Below are 18,824 nucleotides of genomic sequence, written 5' to 3'. Positions count from 1 at the left end.
TGAATCAGATGTGCTTGATGGGTTAATTTCCATGCCCAAATAGGAGGAAAATCTGGGAACAGGGTGACTCCACAGGACTCTGAAATGTCAAAATTCTTGAGAGGAAGATCACGAAGAAAGTCCTATTCGCTGTGTAACTGATTTAGAAGTGTAGTCTAAGGATCTATCTGCCTTTCCCTTATTCTCATTTTATGGGAATAGTGGCACGCAGCCTGTTATGAGAGGTTCTTTATTTATTTTTTCTTTTTTTAAAAAAAATCAGTTTCCTTTGTGAGACAGTTTTCTTTCTTCTAAAATATCAGCCATGGTATGAGAGGGACCTGTCTCTGGGGAACATGAGGCCATTTGTTTCTGAGTGTATACAGAAGGATCAATCGTTCTTCATAATGGATAACACACTTAATAAGTTTAAAATATTTTATTTTAGGAAAGGTACTCTTAGATTTGTTTTCATCTTTTTTTCTCTATTAACAAATGAGTCACAATCAACTTAGATATAGCCATTGATTCTTCTTTCTAAATCTGTATAAAAAGGATGTTTTCTTGAAAAATACAACTGCTTTTTCGTTGCCCAGGTCAGTCAGTCACTACGATCAGACTGCGTTTAAATTAGACTAGCATCTAATACTTTTGAGTATTTACAAACATAATTAAAACTAAGCTCCTAGACCAGCAGCTTTCGAAAAAAGTTGGATCTACTTAACTTGCAATCAATATGTACCAAATGTATGAATAATTCCTAAGCTGCTTATGAGGAGGTTTTAAAAATTACTAACAGGTATTAAGCAGTTTCTGTGTCAGGCATATTGTGAGTGCTTTATACAAATTCACTTAATTTTTTCAGAATTCCTTTGAGGTAGGGTAGGTACTTTTAGAAATCTCATTTTACATGTGAATAAGTGAGGTTGGCAGAGCCTCAGTAACCTGCCCAGAGCCACACAGCTAGAAGCGGAGCCAGTGCTTGAGTCAGCTCTCTCTTTCCAGCCAGATTCCCAGCAGTCAGCTGTGGTGGTCACAGCTGGCTGACTGGACCAGGAAGAACGTTTTAGTGTCAGGTGTGCGAACCACAGCACGTGGGACAGGTTACCGAGAACCATGATCACTTAATTTTTAATTTATACATGTACATTTGTATATACATAGAGAAAGTGCAGGCAAAACCATTAGACAGTTACTGTGACAGCCATTTGCTACTGCCAGCAGTCTCAGGACTGATCCCTGTCTCGGCTGGCAAGTTTGTGTTCTCCTTGTATCACTACAGGATTTGCTCTGGACAGGAGCTATAACTCCTTGACAAATACTGCTTCAGTCTACTGCACAGTTTGAATTGTTCAGTAGACCCAGCTTTTTGTGAAAGAAAAGGCCTTGTCATGGTATAAAGAGTTTTTTTCCCTCTATAAAAGATGGAACATTTTTATTAGGTATTTTCAGAAATTCTTAGTGCTATTTCTATACCTTTTATATGCTAGTCAGTGTCAGTAGAGAAAAAGGAACATCCATCTCATTCTCCCGGGCGATTTCTGGATCAGTTAGCCTTGATTGCTAGCGATGGTATGCTGGTAAATGTTTGCCAGCGGACTCTCCCGGATCTGCAGCTTTCGCCAGTGTTCGTGGTAATACTCCCACTTGGCTGATTTCAAACTACCAACATGCTATCACCAAGGGTGGGGCTGGGACAAGGTGCACAGCAGCACACCATCATATACAGTAATTCCACCACACAGGTACCATGGACATTAATTACCTCAAGAGCATCAAGATAAAATTAGGAAGTGATAAGCTTTGAATATTTCTTACCTTTGTTTTAAATGTAATTTATTTAATTATGTTTGTATGATTTAATTTTTAATAATGGCTGTATTTAATAACTAGCTGTCAAAATGAAAATTTTACAATCAGCTTTTCTAAGCTGGTATGAGCTAGCTCAGCATACCACTAAATTAGTGTACCAAAGAGAGCAAGATTCAACTTTTCCTTTTGGTGTTTGAGAATATAGATAAGCTACGGATGTCTGCAGCAGGAATTTAAGGGACTTTGGATTATTAAGTGAAAAGCACATAAATCTTTTAAGCATGCCAGGTAATAACTTGCAGCTTGTTTTGCATAAAATATATCTCCCTATATCGATGATCATGGAGGTTTACAATTTCAACCTATTTTTACAAACTTCGATGAAGAATGATCTCAAACCCAGAGTATGGCCCATGCGTGAGGCGACAAACGGAGTGAAGTGCGTGGCTGTCTCCTTCCTTCCCATCTGGGTATCTGGACAGCTCTTACCAACAGTCTGAACCAGGGAAGAAGGTAACTTGAGAAGCCAGGTAAACTTCTCATGATTTTGACCAGGTACCAAGCCTCAATTTAATCTCCTTTACCCAACCAAGTTTTAGTGGAGAAGACTTGAACAGTGATTGAGAGAGCGCCTGCACCACCACCCAGCTTTCTGAAACAGCGTGGTTGTGCTGGTGATCAAGAGGCTGAACGTCTTCTCTTGCCTCCTTCACCCAGTTTTACCTCTGGTAGGACTCAGCGTTTTCCATTCCAATTGATCTGTCTTGGGTAGGAACTACAAAAGACAAACAAACAGGTAGCATGTTTCAGCAGCTCTGATGAGCTGCAGCGATGATTCATTCTGAGGGCTTACCCAGGCTGTTTGTTTCTCTGCCATTCTGTGGCTCTAGAGGGAGCAAAATGAAGAAGTCAGATCCACTAGTTCTGGCAAGCAGTGGAGGCAGTTGCTTGAGACTGCTGTCTAGGTCTTGGGGAATGTGTCTGTCTCCCATGAATAAGGAAACCATTAAGTGTTATTTATTTAATATTCAGCAAATATTAATTGAACATAGGTCTGAAATGAAACTCTGCACTGCATGCTGAGCTGGACAGCAACCAGTACTGCTATCCAAGAAGTGAGGCTGTAGTTAGTGCTATTTTGGGGGCCGCCTTTCCTTCTGGGCCTTTGTACTGAGTGTTTAGAGGGTGGATATGCTCACCCACTGAGAGCGGATGATGGATGCCTGTTCCTTTAGTCTTTTTGTGATTATTTTCCTTTTTATAGAGAGGACAACGTCTTTGCCTGAGCACCCTCTCTGAAGAAGTGGCTCTGCACACAGCTGATGCAGTCCCTGGGCACTTTGAAAGCAGTAGACATAAGAGCAGGTGAGGCCTCAGAGTTATGAAAATAGCTTTGGGACTCTCCCTGCCTGGGGTCTCTAGAAGGGAGACTATTCTTGGGAGTGTCTCTGCCCTGAAGGAGCCTTTCTTTGCCACTTGGCCTGAAGGACTTCTTTTTGAAAAAAAGATCTGGACTAGAATCAAAATCCTGAACTGCAAAGAGATGGCCAATTAGGCCGTTGGGCTGAGTTCCAGCCAAGGAGTCGGGCTCTGCCTTTCGGCGCCCTGAGCAGGCTGGAAAGAGATTCTTGGCTCGTGGTTCCGTGGCATGGTGGGATGCAGGAAGCCAAGTTCACAATCCATGCCCCTCTGCTAATGGAGAAACCATGAGTCAGCAAACCCAGCTCTTGCCTATCTTAAGAGTCCAGCACAGACAATTGTATGGAAAGCAGGAAGAGGGGGAAAGGAAGCCGTAGAAAAATAAACATTTCCTTGCATTTTACTTGGAACAGAGTAGCGTTTCTGGCACGTTAAGATCCACAGCATCTCCCCCGTCCTCCCCCTGCTCTGTTTTCCTCCTCTTGTGTAGAAACGGATTCTTTCCTTACCTGATGGGAGTTCAGGATGCATCCTGTGGAAAAACAGGAGCAAGATATAGAAGGTAAAAGCCAAGCAACCAAAGATCACGCCACAGACCAGGAAACTATAGCTGCCCTGAGCCTGGAATATCTGCCAAAGGGGAAAACACAGAGAGACAGACCATTAAAACTTCACGTGGAAGGTGTATTGGAAGAAGCAGCCTTCTCCATCCTTGGCTGGTTTTTCGGTCAGGTTGAGGCCCGTCACACCAAGAGATGGAATCATGGGGAGGGGGGAGGCCTTGGCCTTGTTTCAAGGTTATATGTCTGGAGAAGGCAGAAGTCCTACTCAAAGGCAGGGGCTGGACCTGGTCACACCCTGCAGTCCCTTGTAGCTCTGTGTTCTGGAACCTTCTGACAATCTCTATCATCATTGAAACTCCAGTCATACTAGGTGTTTCTATACCCATAACCCCAACCGGAACTTTACGGAGGATATATTGTTTTAACCTTTTATTATGAAAACTTAAAACGTGTCCAAGTCGTATATGGAGCCCCGGTGAACCCATCACTCAGCTTTAGCAATCAGCACCATTCATCTGTGACCTTCCACTTCTTCTCTGCACTAGGTTACAGCAAAGCAAGTCCCAGATATCACGTCATTTCAGTGAGGAGGGTATCGTGAGATGTAGCTCTTCCCCTCCCTCCCGCAGGGCAAAGGAGGAGGAAAGGAGAATCGAGTCACAGTGAGGGAGATTTTGGAGGCTGAAAGATCTAGATGTGAGGTCCTCTCTGTCAGTTACTGGAAGTGTGACTGACCTACGGCAAGTTGCTAAATTCATCTGAGTTTCAGTATCCTCTGTTGTAAAAAGGGGAATAATATCTACATTATAGTATTCAATAAAAAGTAGATGTTAGGTTTTGTTTTTTTCTCCTAGTGAACAGATGAAACATGGGTAGATTTGAAGAGAGCTGAAAGAGTTGGCCCTCGGTCAGGGCAGGAGTCGAGCAGGAAGCCGGGCCCTGCGCAGGGCTGCCAGAGGCTGTGAGAGGTGGGGTAGGGAGTGGTGGGTTCTGAAGGGATGGAAAAAGAACCCTCACTGCAGTTCCAACCCATCTCAGGCTCTGAAAGCTAAACAGCATTCCCACGGGCCCCCTCTGGCCCCGCTCCCAGATGAGGCTTGTGTTTGCTTTGGACGTTTCCATGCATCCGTTCACATCTCCAGATCCCACATATGGAGGCTCTGCTCTCAGGGCTGGCTCAGAAACGGAAACAGGTAACACCGGCACAGGGAGCCCTGCTGGCTCTGCGGGAGACTCAGGAAAGGGACAGCTGGAGTTCAGAAGGCCGCTAGCTGCATCTTCTCACCTGTCAGAGGAGTGCTCCCCAAATGCTCCCCTCTCCCCTACAGGCCCCCACATACCGAACCAACCAGCATCTGCAGCACCATCTCACCAACTCCTGCCCCCGTCACCAGCACTGTGGTTGCACAGCCTGACAAAAAGAGAAGGTTTGATTTGGTAAAAGCAAGTTAAAGAGACAGAAGTCAGAGTTACAATTCAGGTTGCTGGCCAGGCACAGTGGCGTATGCACTTTAGGAGGTGCGTCACAGCACTTTAGGAGTCAGAATTGGGAGGATCTCTTGAGGCCAGGAGTTCAAGACCAGTCTGGGCAACATCACAAGACTTGGTCTATACAAAAAGTAAAAATTTAAAAAATTAGCCGGGCATGGTGTTGTGCATCTGTAGTCCCAGCTACTTGGGAGGCTAAGATGGGAGGATCCCTTGAGCCCAGGAGTTGGAGGCCGCAGTGAGCCCTGATTGCACCAATGCACTCCAGCCTGGGTGAGAGTGAGACCCTGTCAAAAAAAAAAAAAAAATCCAGGTTGCTTCTGGGAAACCTCTGGAAGATGCAGAAAGGACTACTTTGGATTTCACAGACATGAGCTTGTAACTTTGCTTTGGGAATGCCTAGGTCTTCTGGTCATTTTGTCCCTTCTTTGTTCTGAAACTTTCAATTGCTCATCACTATCTCAGGGTAAATCCCAAATTGCTTAGCCCTGGCATTCAGAGCTCTTCCCAACCTGACTACTACCTACCTTTCTAGAAAGATTTCTTGATATCCTGAGGCCAGCCCTCTGGTGCAGGCAGACTGGTGTCTTTGCTGTCCTGGCATTGCACTGACCAGCCACATGCCCTGGTGAATATGGCAGCATGGTGCAGATCTTCAGAGCCCAGTCTTCAGAGTCAGACCTGGGTCCAAGCCTAGCTTGTCACCTCCTAGCCATGTGACCTTAGACAAGTTCTCTAACTTCTCTAGGCCTTGGTTTCCTTCTCTGTGAAATGAGCATCACACCTCCTTCACAGAGTTACTGTGTGGGTAACTTGATGTAAGCCATGCCAAGAGCCTGGCATAGGACTGGCACACAGTCAACTCAAAACCAGCCCAACTTTCTGCACAAGGCCTCCAGCACTGCCTTCAGAATGAAGCCTAAGGGCTTCCATGCGGTTTGCAGGGCCCTTTAGACTCTGCCCCTGCTGACAGCTCAGGCTTCTCTCCCCCTTCCCCGCTTCATACTCACACCTACAGGCGCCAACACACACCTCCACTCCCCACTGAACATTCCTCCTCCTCATCTTTTCTGGTAAATTACCATCTTTTTTTTTTTTTTTTTGAGACAGAGCCTTGCTCTGTCACCCTGGCTGGAGTACAGTGGCTTAGCCTCCCAAGAAGCTTGGGATTATAGGCATGCACCACCACGCCTGGATAATTTTTGTATTTTTTTTTTTTTTTTTTGAGACGGAGTTTCACGCATGTTACCCAGGCTGGAGTGCAATGGCGCGATCTCGGCTCACCGCAACCTCCGCCTCCTGGGTTCAGGCAATTCTCCTGCCTCAGCTTCCTGAGTAGCTGGGATTACAGGCACGCACCACCATGCCCAGCTAATTTTTTGTATTTTTAATAGAGACGGGGTTTCACCACGTTGACCAGGATGGTCTCGATCTCTTGACCTCGTGATCCACCCGCCTCGGCCTCCCAAAGTGCTGGGATTACAGGCTTGAGCCACCGCGCCCGGCCTAATTTTTGTATTTTTAGTAGAGATGAAGTTCCGCCACGTTGACTAGGCTGGTTCCCATTTATCTTTTAGGTCCTAGTTTAGACTTCTGTCAGCAATCTTCCTCCCTGGTCCCCATGCCTGGATGGGTTGCTCCTCCTTTGTGCTGTGACATCACCCTGCACCTGCTCTCACCACACTGTCTGTTGACCAGCCAACCCTCCCCACTAGGCGGGAAGCCCAGGAGAGGGTGGCCTTGCCTTGTCATATAGATCACCGGCATAAACCAGTGTTTAGTAGCACGGCAGCTGACACATAGACACCTTTTTTTATTTTTTTAATAAAACAGTTGTCATCATTGTCTACTCTGGACTTCACATTCCTTCTAGCTCTTTTAGCCTCACTTACGTTCAGACTTGTCTCTGTGCCTTTGCTTTCATTCTGCCCTACCCTGCCCAGGAATGCCTTTCCATTTCCCTCTCTGCTTTTCTAGATTCCGGGCCAGCTCACATCCAATCCCCTCTATGAAGCTACTTTTATTTAAATCAATGCTGATCACTCACTCCCTTCTCTGAATTCTAGCGGCATCCAACTGTCTGTTCCACTCATGTGTTTAAAAAACTTTGAGGACCACTGGGTTCTGTGCTAGCCACTGAAGATGGTCAGGTGAATACCGAGTCAACAAGACACGGAGTGCCTGTGAGCAGCTTTGATGCTAAGTCAAGAGCTTTACATTTTTTCTGATGCACAAAATAATCCTAAAAGGCAGGTATTTGCATCCCCATTTTACGGGTGAAAAAACGGAGGCTCAGAGAGAAGAAGGAAGTGAAACTGCACAAGGTCATAAGGCCAGTAACTCTGGAGGCAGGACTGACAGGTGTGCTGTTGCCTTCACAGCCCATGCTCTTACCCTGGTCCTTTGCTGGGGTCATATTATTTAGGAGAAGAAGCAGATAACATAGGTACAAAAGTCTTGAGATGGTTCAAACATGAGATGGGGACTATGTCAAAGGCACAAAGCGGAGGCACACCTTTCCAGTGGGGATCAGAGAAGCTTCCTGGAGGGGGACACTTCCTTGAGTTGGGTCTGGAAGGAAGAGCAGGCAGCTAGAGCGGTGAGATGGAGCAGGGAGGACGTTTCAGGTAGAGGGTTCACCACATGCCAAAGTAGGGAAGTACAGAACAGTTTTTGTGCCATCAGCGAATAGCATGTGATTCCTGGCTAGGATGCAGGCTTGGGGGAGAAGCAGGGAGAGAGAAGGCTGGAGAGAGAGACACTCCATAGGTAGAGCTGGAGGTTGTGATCAGCTCTGTTTTCTGGGAACACTTTACACATTTGCACATCATCCTTGAACAGGGGCCAGGCTAATCATCTCTGTGTTGGTCCAATTTCAGTACATGTGCTGCTGAAGTAAGCACAGCCCTGTTTTACAGTGTGGAGGGTGGCTTAGTACATGGTCCTCACCTCTGGCTGCACATGAGAATCACCCAGCAGCTCTGGACCAATTGCATCAGACCCAGAGGTGAGGCGCAGTCACTGGATTTTAGTACCAGAGCTCCAGGTGATTTTAACGTTCAGCCAGCTGGGTTAGATGGAGGCAAGACTGAAAGACAAGGAGACAAGCCAAGACCCATCAAGGAAGGGATGCAGGTGATTAGAACTTGGGAAAAGCTAGGTACCGTTAACGAGTCCAAGCAGGTCAATGAAGATAAGGACCTTAAATTAGGCAGGGACAGTAAGAAATGAAGAGGATGGATTTGGGTGATCATTTGCAGGTAGAATCAATATCACTTTTTTTCTTTTTTCTTTTCTTTCTTTCTTTCCTCTCTCTCTCTCTTTCTTTCTTTCCTTTCTCTCTCTCTCTCTCTTTGTTTCTTTTCTTTTTTTTTTTTGTTGAGACAGAGTCTTGCTCTGTCACCCAGGCTGGAGTGCAATCTCAGCTCACTGCAACCTCTGTCTCAAGCGATTCTCCTGCCTCAGCCTCCCAAGTAGCTCAGATTACAGGCACCTGCTACCGTGTCAAGCTAATTGTTGTATTTTTAGTAGAGACAGGGTTTCACCATGTTGGCCAGGCTGGTCTCAAATTCCTGACTTCAAGTCATCCACCCGCCCAGTGTTCCAAAGTGCTGGGATTACAGGCATGAGGCACTGCACCGGGCCTCACTTATCTCTTAACATTTGTTGAGCACTTAAAACTCTGAGTTATACTGTGTGACATGTGATAGCTACCTTATTTCATTACTTCATTTACTCCCTTGAAGCTTGGAGACTGATGGGCGAGGGAGGAGCCTGAGGGCTCCTGGGCCCTCACCTGTGGGAGCTGGGTGCATGGCTGTCTTGTTGCTAGAGCGAGCTGCAGGGAGAAACTGTGTGTCCTTGGGCATGTCCTGTGGGACCTCGCATGATGTCCTGAGTAGCAGAAAGATGGGAGAGTGATGGGTTGGCTGGATGATGACTGGCTGATATATTTTCTGCCCTCAGTTTTCACCATGGCCAGGATCTCTTCAGAGTCACAATTCAATGGAACTTATACCAAGTGTGCCCTGATTTGGGGATGTTTCTCAGATGATGTGTAGTACCCCCACTCAGAAGAGCCAGAAGCCAAAGAAACTCAGATACACTTGATTTGCTCATTCATTCTCTCATGGGAATTGTCTTCTAAATTACAAACATTAAGCAGCGCAGAGAATGAATGGTCTCAAGCTGGAAAGGATCTGGGAGGAAATGAACCGCTAAAGGGGTTATTTTCAGCTACTTTCACTTACTACTTTAAACTATGCTTTTATTGTTTGAGGTTTTTGCAGTAAGCACATACGGCTTACATAATAAAAAAAAAATTTCCATTTTGAAAAAACAAAAAGTGTGCAGGTTTATTGTAAAAAAGATTTTATTCCTAACGACTGATGGTGATGTTATGTGCCAAAATTATCTGGGGCTTCTCTTTCGATTTCAAGGATCCAGGCTGTGGATAACAGCTGGGTGCAGCTCTAACTGTCCTGACTCTTCCCATACACCAACTTACCCCATTCCTCTCTAAAGAAATCGCACATCTTAATGCTGGTTTTCCAGCCTCCAGTGCATCTCTGGCGATGTCCAAAACATAATTTTAAAAAATTAACTCATTAAAAAAGAGATCTTTGCTATAGGCCCTAGGGAGGCTAGGGGAAAGCAGAGGGAGATTAGTCGAGAGAATTAGAGATTTCTGACATCAAAGAGACCGTGTCACTCCTGAAACCAGATGCGGAGTCAGTGTTCTGCATCTCCATTTTTCTAACATCCACCACAGCCACAAGGCAGGCAGGTACTGTTCCTGAAAATTAGGTTACAAAATGCCTTTCCTATGCCATAACTTCTCCCGTGCATCGTTGCTTTTCTTGGAACTTGGCATTTCCCGCACATGCATATCGCACAAAATGTCAGCTGTAGGTCAGCAGACGTTACGATGGGGACAAAGCACATGGAAAAAAGCAGCTTAACTGCTTCTCTGCTGCCTGCAAGCCCATCATTACGGGAACCGTTTTCAATGGAGGGAGCCCAGCGGGTCAGAACCATCCCCGCTGTGAGCCTGCCCCCGCCGAAGTCAGGAGGGGGACATTCAATTCTCCGGGGAGCTAGGGCAGCATTCTCGCTGGGAGATGGTGCCGGCCTAGAAGAGACGGGGTGCAGAGCGAGGCGGCGGCGCCCAGCGAGAGCGGGCCTCCTGGCTCGGGCCGGCCCTCACCTTTGTACTGCAGCGAGTCCTCGGTGTAGGCCAGCATGCTGGGGAAGGTGCTGCTGAGAAACAGGCCCAGGCTCGCCGTCCCCACGAACAGGAAGACGACGTTGTAGGAGAAAATAAGCAGCACTAGGAACGTCACCACCACGCCGACCTGTCGCGGCAGAGGTGGAGGCGGTTAGGAATTGCGAAAAGCTGAGCATCGGTGGAGGGAACCGCCAGGAGTCGGCGCCCCCAGACTTGGCGTTTCCTCTCTGGCCCCTGGAGCCCAGCTCTGTGACCCGCGCGCCACCCCGTGGACCGGGCGGGAACCGCAGTGTTCCCCGGGACCTTTCTGACATCTGGAAGGAAGCGTGGAAAGGAGACCCCCGCCTAGACGTTTTCCCACCTAGACATCTCCCCTAACAGCTACCGTACCTGCCGCGTAAGCGTTTGGCGACTGAAGACTGCCTGTCCCCACGGTCTTATCTGTAACCACGGGAACTCCACCCAAGCCAATTTCATCAGCTCTCTCTGCTCTGCCAGCCCTGGGGGTAGGAGAGTCCCCTATTTCTTTGTGAGAAGCTGCTTCTCTTCTCCGAAAAGCCAGGACTGCACAGGCAGGAAGCCCTCAGATAGTAGGGGAAGAGGGGTGGTGGCTGCAAGGGTCCCATTCTCTGGGAATCCTAGCCAACCTTCCAGGGAGAGGGCCAGAGGCTGCAGCAATCAGCTTGGTGCCCTCAGATTTGGGTCAGATTCCCATAGACAGATGCTAACCTACGGTTGAAGACCCAGAAATCTTTCTTTTCTTTCCTTTCCTTTTTTTTTTTTTTTTTTTTTTGACAGTGTCTCACTCTGTCGCCCAGGCTGGAGTGCAGTGGTGCGATCTCAGCTCACTGCAGCCTCAACCTCCAGGGCTCAAGCGATCCTCCCACCGCAGTCTCCTGAGTAGCCGGACTACGGGCATGTGCCACCACACCTGCTAATTTTCTGTATTTTTAGTAGAGACAGGGTTTAGCCATGTTGCCCAGGCTGGTCTTGAACTCCTGGGCTCAAGCAATCTGCCTGCCTCAGCTTCCGAAAGTGTTGGGATTACAGGCGTGAGCCACGATGCCAAATCCTTCTAGTTCAGTAAAGGTCTCTGTCACACAGGCATATTTTTGTTAATGTAACCATATTCCTAAGTTCTTTAAACACGTTTTTATGTCTGCATTGAGTCATTTCTATGCAAGATGTATCTGGGAATAAATCCAGGCAGCACAAGATTTGGGGTCAGAAGGCCCAGGTGGAAGTCCCAATGATGTTTCTTACCAGCTGTGGAACCCGGAAGTAGCTGATTGCTCTGATTCTTAACTTCCTAATCTGCAAAATGGGAATGCTATGCTAAAGAGTGGTGGTGAAAGAACATAAATGAAGGGGTCCTGTAAACTGTGGTGCTTCAGACAAATATCAGCCCTAGTATTCCTCTGTGGGCTTTTCTTAGATGTCTCAGGAGATAAGGATCCTCTATAGCAGCCTATGGCTTTGAGGTAAAAATCTCCTGGATGAGGACGTTTGTTTCTAAAAAAAAGGTAAGTACAGAATATAGAGCTATGCAAGAAGTCTCATCCAGCTCCCAATACCTCCACTTCTGGGCATGCAGAAAGGAAAAGGCTTTCAGAGAGTCAGGATCCTGGGAGATTTGCTCCAACTGGAAAATCAAACCAGTGGTCCCCAATCCTTGAGGCCTTTACTCTCCTCTAGCAGCCCTTCGGTCTCTGCCACAGGAGCTGTTAGGTGGAAGGTGTTCTTGAGGCTCAGAGTCCTTACCCAGGCAGATTTCCTACCCTGGGGAGGGATCAGCCACAAAACAGTGGCTGAAGGAGACAAACACGTTCCCTTCACAATGGAAATGGAAACACAAAAGACTTCTTTCATGCAGTAAATATGAAAGTCGTAGCATATCTATGGTTCCAAAGGTCATGTCTTTCTTTCTTTGGCATGGAACACGCTCCCTGAGATCCATTTGTTCTTGCTTCCCCCTCTACTCACTCAATGTTGGGATGGCTCAGGATTCTATTCTGGCCCTTCCATATCCACAGTGCCCTGCTCCATGCTTCACCTGCCTCTACAGCAGGGATGCTTATATCTATCCCTCTAGCCATGAGCTGTGTCCAAGACTGTGGACTTGCACCTAAAGCTGCCCCTTTGATACAGTCAGTCCCTGGATGACTAACCATGTGGCCCAAACAAGACTTTTCACTTCCTCTGCTAATCCTACTCCTGCCCACATCAAGTGAAAGCGTCCCCGTCATGCAGTTGCTCAAATCCTGTGTCTAAGGTCCTTGATTCCTCCTTTCCTTATCTCCCACACCTGGGTCAGCAGCAAGTCCTGCCCACACCACCTCAAAAAACATGTTAGATCTTTGTATTGCTCCGATCCATCCAGACCACCCCCATCCCAGCCACCTCCCTCTTGCGCCTGAACTACAATGACAGACAATCCATACTTGACTCTTGCCAGCTACGGTCTGTTCTTCTACACTAGAGTGCGCTTTTAAAATGTAATGCAAGCCGGGTGCGGTGGCTCATGCCTGTAATCTCAGCACTTTGGGAGGCTGAGACAGGTGGATCACCTGAGGTCAGGAGTTTTTAGTATATTGACCAGCCTGGTCAACATGGTGAAACCCTGTCTCTACTAAATATACAAAAAATTAGCCAGGCATGGTGGCGGGCACCTGTAATCTCAGCTACTCAGGAGGCTGCGGCAGGAGAATCGCTTGAACCGAGGAAGCAGAGGTTGCAGTGAGCCAAGATCACACCATTGCATTCCAGCCTGGGTGACAGAGTGAGACTCTGTCTAAAAAAAACAAAACAAACAAACAAAAAATGCAATGCATGTGGGTGGACATAGTGGCTCCTGTCTTTAATTCTAGCACTTTGGTAGGCTGAGGTAGGAAGGATCGCTTGAGCCCAGGAGTTCGAGACCAGCCTGGGCAATATAGCAAGACCCTGTCTCTATAAAAAATAATAAGTTTTAAAAATGCAATGCAAGCTATGTTAGATGGAAATGTGAAACATGATGGGACACCCGTATGTGTCATTTACTTCATAGCATGAATAAACAAACGTATCTGAAATGCAAAAAAAAAAAAAAAGAAAAGAAAAAAAAATGCAATGCAGACCTGCTTAAAACCTATTAGCTTCCCGCCCACTTAGGATAAAATTCAAAACCTGGCTTACAAAACCCTCAGGATGTAGCCCCTGTCTACCTCCCCATCCTCATCTCTTTCTGCTCCCCATCCCCCACCATGCCTACTATGCTCTCCCCAAGTCAGCCTCATACCCCCAACCTAGGCCTTTGAATGCAGGCCTTTAAAGCTTAGCCAGGCCTGCTTACCTCCTGCCTTCAGGGGCTGGCACTTTCTTGATACTGACTGTTCAACTTATGAGCCTGGGAGGATGCCGGGGCTGGGAAGCTGCTGCTCCTGCTCCTCTCCCTCCACCTGGCTACCCCATCTACAAACCACATTCATTTCCAGCCAAACCTCAAAGACTGTCACCCTGAAAATCTCTAGATTTGGGGAAGTCTGAAAAACACCCAAGTCTTATTTTAGCTTTGGTGATAAAAGACTAAGTACAACCAGGGTGAACTATCAGCTCCAACCAACTCTCTTCCCACACAGTGTGGCCCCTGCCTCAGCCAGTGAGTGACTCAGTCTGGCACTGAGCCTCCATCCCCACTGACTACACCCCCTCACCCTCCATCTATGCCAAGGCACGCCGCCCTCCTCTGGCCGGCCATAAGCTCCCTGAAAGCAGGAGCCTTGTCTTCCAGAACTGGGCAGCTTGCATTTTGCAGCAGGGTTTTGCACACAGCACAAACACACTAAGTCAGGAAGTAGCTGTTGAGCTCCAGGAGAATGCTGAGAACAGGGTGGCCATTCGTTTAACCTAGAGAGGAATACTTGGAAGTAGTCACAGTGAAATGACACAGGCACTTTGCATCTGCACAGGAGAGGCTTGCTCAGGGCCACTCAGCTGCAGTTCCTAAGCAGGGTGCCCACAAAAGCACCCGGAAAGCTTCCAAAACAACCCAGAGGCCCAAGCTCCTCTCCTTACCTCCTGAATCAGAATCAGGAGTAGGGGTCCATGATCCTATTTCTTCTTCTTTTTTTTTTTTTTTTTTTGAGACAGAGTCTCCCTCTGTTGCCCAGGCTGGAGTGCAGTGGCACTATCTCGGCTCACTGCAACCTCTGCCTCCTGGGTTCAAGCTATTCTCCTGCCTCAGCCTCTAGAGTAGCTGGGATTACAGGCATGTGCCACCACACCTGGCTGTTTTTGTATCTTTAGTACAGATGGGATTTCACTGTGTTGGTCAGGCTGGTCTTGAACTCCTGACCTCGTGATCTGCCCATCTTGGCCTCCCAAAGTGCTGGGATTACAGGTGTGAGCCACCATGCCTGGCCTTTTCATGACCCTGTTTTCTAAAAGCAGCTCCAGTGAATCTGATGTATTTGGGAGTCACTTATTCCAGGACAGTGATTTCCTAAGCTTGCCTGATGATATAATTCCCCCCAGGGCATTCGTTTAATATATAGATTGCTATGCCTCCTCCTGGACATTCAGATTCATTCAGTCTGGGTTGGGCCCAGGAACCTGATTTTCCCTTTTAAAACCCAGCACTCCAGGTGAGTGTTTATGGGCAATGCCTAACACACGTGGTTGCTTCAGACCTTTATTTTCCCAAACCCAGATTTTCACCCACTCTCCTCTGGCTTAGCAATTGGGCTTGTGTCTGACCTAGAGGAGGAAGGCAGGGCTGGCCACCATGTCTGTGCCCTTCCTCTTCTGCAAGCTTTTCCCTTTGACATCGTTTCACCCCAGCTCCAAGGACAGAAGACCTTCCTCCTTGCTGAGCTGAGCGCTTCCCCTGCCCCTGCTCTCCATCCCATCTCCCCTCTGTCAGGGCCTTCCTCACTCACTCTCCCACAATGGTATTTTCATAGACCCCTCCTCCTACTAGGTATCCTCCCTTTACGCTCTGCCTATCAACAGGCTCATACCACCCGAGTCCTGCAGAACACAACTCCCTTCAACTCAAAAATATTTACAGAGAAATGCAAATTCCTCCACTGCTCATCTCCCTCTCACCCTCAACCTCTTGAGTTTGGGTTTACCCACCTACCTCCCATCTATATTGAACTGAAATTTCTTACTTGAGGGTCAGCTGGCACAAGGTCAAATCCAAGGGCCTTTCTCAGGGATCATGATCTTTGTCTCTGAAACTGCAGCATAATGTCCAAACCCTCCTCTCTGCTAGAAACTTAACCAAGGAAATGCTTTCTTACCTGGGCTTAGTACCCACATTGGGCTCCTTGGAAAGGTAGTGAGTTACCTGGGCTTAATACCCTCATTGGGCTCCTTGGAAAGGTAGTGAGTTACCTGGGCTTAGTACCCTCATTGGGCTCCTTGGAAAGGTAGTGAGTTGCCTGGGCTTAGTACCCTCATTGGGCTCCTTGGAAAGGTAGTGAGTTACCACCTGGGCTTAGTACCCCCATTGGGCTCCTTGGAAAGACAGTGAGTTACCTGGGCTTAGTACCCTCATTGGGCTACTTGGAAAGGTAGTGAGTTGCAGTTACTAGAGGTGTTTAAGCAGACAGTGAACCCCTTGGAAGGGATGTTATAGAGGTGGCTCAAGCTTTTTGGAAGATTGGACTAGACGATTTGGCAGAAGTCTGTAATGTGGACCCCTGCATCATAGATGGCGACATGGATGGACGCCAAGGCAAGAGTCTTAACCCACTGCTCAGGCCCAGACTTCCTGCCTCCCAGGCAGACCAGTTCCTTGAAGGTCATCCTCCGTACCCTTCTGCCAACTTAAGAATCACCTAGGGCTGGGCAGAGTGGCTCATGCCTATAATCCTGGCACTTTGGGAGGCCAAGGCAGGTGGATCACTTGAGAGGTCAGGAGTTCAAGACCAGCCTGGCCAATGTGGTGAAACCCCATCACCACTAAAAATACAAAAATCAGCTGGGCATGGTGGTGGGTGCCTGTAATCCCAGCTACTTAGAGGCTGAGGCAGGAGAATCATTTGAACTTGGGAGACAGAGGTTGCAATGAGCTGAGATTGCACCACTGTGCTCCAGCCTGGGTGACAGAGTAAGACCCTATCTCCAAAAAGAAGAATCACCTAGAAGAGCCAGGGCCCAGCCCAGAGGTGATGACTCTGAAAGCTGCAGGATCCCTGGCCTCCACCACTTTCCACTGGCTGGAGGGCTCTGACCAGCTGGGGACCAAGGTAAACACAGGAGGACCAGGGCCAGCACTGGCTTTCCTCATGCTGTCGGCCGGCTGTCAGCACGGATGGGCTCCACATACTGCAGCCGGTACCTCCTACAGACCCTTCCTTTTTATGCTTTAAGGGTATAAGATCAGAGGCCCAGAGAGGGGAAGGGATTTTCATGGTCACATAGGAAGGCTCCACCTCCCAGGCTCCCACCCCTTCCTCGTCACATTCTCTCCCCTCTCTTCCGTCTACTCCTGCATTCCCATCCTGCTGGCAGAGCCCAGGTCTGGGCAAATGTCCTGGGGTAGGGCCAGAAGGAGAAGGCTTCTCCTGGGTCCCACAGAAGTCAGAGGAGGCTATTCAACTGCTTACCACGTTGATGAAAACCATGGTGGCCGGCTTCATTCTTGAGGAGATGGGAATGGAGAGGAGCCGGCCCAGTGTGATGAAGCCCCAGAAGAGGCTGGGGAGGTAGCCGGCCACCTTGTGTCCCACAGACAGGGGCTTCTCCACGGCATAGCTGTACACGAAGGCAGAATAGGCACCCTGTGGAGAGACCGGGCACCGCTGAGCACACCTGCAGCCCAGCCAGACAACGACCCTCAGGAAGGGAGCCCAGGCTGGGCAGGTGTGTTGAGGGCAGTGGGAGGATTGCCTGTTCCTGTTCCCAGAGGCTCAGCCAGGGCTGGGCTTCGAGCCAAGGCTACATAGCACATTTGGGCCTGAGCTGAGGACAGAACATGGGGTGCCTTAGCTTACAGACTGCACCATGGAGACCTAGGGGTTCCAGAGAGTTGGCTCTTCCTGGTTGAAGTGGGGAGCACTGCCTGTCTGCACAGGACCTCCATGGCTACAGGTCCTGGGCAGACAGGCACTGTTCCCCACTTCAACCAGAGAACACCACTTAAAAAAAAAAAAAAAGTGTGTGCGGCCAGGCACAGTGGTTCATGCCTATAATCTTAGCACTTTGGGAAGATGAGGCGGGTGGAAAAACTGAGGTCAGGAGTTCAAGACCAGTCTGACCAATATGGTGTAACCCTATCTCTACTAAAAATACAAAAAGTAGCCAGGTGTGATGGCATGTGCCTGTAGTCCCAGCTACTTGGGAGGCTAAGGCAGGAGAATTGTTTGAACCCGGGAGGTGGAGATTGCGGTGAGCCAAGATCGTGCCACTGCAATCCAGGCCGGGAAAAAAGGCAACCCCCCCACTTCATAATATTAAAAAAGAAAAGTGTGTGTACACGCATCTCGTTTTACAGATGAGAAAGCAGACAGAAGTGACTTGCCCAAGGTCACACCAAGTGCTGGAAGTCAACCAGTACTGTCACGAGTACTTTCCACCAGCTCATCTAAGTTTTTAGGGCTTTTTCTTTGGAGAGGCCATCATAAGGCAATCAGTTGATCAGCCATTCATGACTGTCCTGATATAATCCTAAGAAGTTTCTGGGAGAAGGTGCTAAGTAATGCAACAGAGGTCACTAGAAATGAACAGCTGGGCCTAAATTCCACCTGAAGCTTGATTACAACACTGGCTTGAGACACTCAGGTTTGTAATGTATTACAGGAAGCAAAGGGTTTATATATGGCATGACCTCTAATTGGGGAATAGGGCACCGCCCCTTTAAAAAATGCAGGTAGCCTGCCCCAACAACAAACCAGTTAGGCCCCTACCTACAGCACTAACAAAAATAAAAAACAGCTGGCCAAGACAGAAGCCCATAGTACCAGTGCACTGCGACTGATTCTGGAGACAGTCTCCCTAGGACTTTAAATTTTTGAATCAACTGTACTCCAGGTGAGGTCTCCAGGAAACCTTCATGCTCCTCTCTTTCTCTTGCCATTCCCAGACTGGAGTCTCAGGGTGCAGGTTCCCCAATAGGGGGCGCTGTCTGAGGCAGGCTCACCGTCAACCCGTCCGTCATGAACAGGACCAGGGCGGCTGTGATGTGGATGGCGAAGAAGGAATAAGGGGCCCCTCTGAGGTTCTTCCTTTGGCAGCAGCTGAACAGGTCCTCATGCCCTGGAGGAGGCACAGGGAGAGCAGGGGTGAGTCTCAGCTTCTGTGCCCTCCCTCTGCATGTCCCAGAGACGTGGCTGGCAGTCAGAAGAGCCCTG

At 48.3% G+C, this 18,824-nt stretch overlaps 1 protein-coding gene and 1 non-coding gene across 5 annotated transcripts in view; both read right to left on the bottom strand.

Annotated features, from left to right (window-relative positions):
* Positions 1 to 403: 403 nt before the first annotated feature.
* Positions 404 to 18,824, bottom strand: part of MFSD4A (major facilitator superfamily domain containing 4A) — a 34,413-nt gene continuing 15,992 nt past the window's right edge. For 2 of the 4 annotated variants that reach the window (XM_032288970.1, XM_032288973.1), the window contains exons 5-10: positions 18,614 to 18,729; positions 17,082 to 17,255; positions 10,468 to 10,615; positions 5,114 to 5,184; positions 3,720 to 3,840; positions 404 to 2,566 (exon numbers count right to left, since the gene is read on the bottom strand). In XM_032288970.1, the coding sequence (XP_032144861.1) occupies positions 2,511 to 2,566; positions 3,720 to 3,840; positions 5,114 to 5,184; positions 10,468 to 10,615; positions 17,082 to 17,255; positions 18,614 to 18,729 (686 nt within the window). In that variant the 3' untranslated portion in view covers positions 404 to 2,510. Of the gene's footprint in view, positions 2,567 to 3,719; positions 3,841 to 4,187; positions 4,997 to 5,113; positions 5,185 to 8,975; positions 9,156 to 10,467; positions 10,616 to 17,081; positions 17,256 to 18,613; positions 18,730 to 18,824 lie in introns of those variants that run through there. The other 2 variants (XM_032288972.1, XM_032288971.1) reach the window with 2 other exon arrangements.
* LOC116559134 lies at positions 8,058 to 8,164 on the bottom strand. The gene has a single exon (XR_004272331.1). It is a non-coding gene; the product is annotated as a U6 spliceosomal RNA (small nuclear RNA).

This window comes from Sapajus apella, unplaced genomic scaffold (assembly GCF_009761245.1).
Source record: "Sapajus apella isolate SASKATOON/1434 unplaced genomic scaffold, GSC_monkey_1.0 scaffold22, whole genome shotgun sequence".
Lineage (NCBI taxonomy): Eukaryota > Metazoa > Chordata > Mammalia > Primates > Cebidae > Sapajus > Sapajus apella.
Note: the sequence above shows the minus strand (reverse complement) of the source record. Positions and strands in the feature narration are given on the sequence as shown.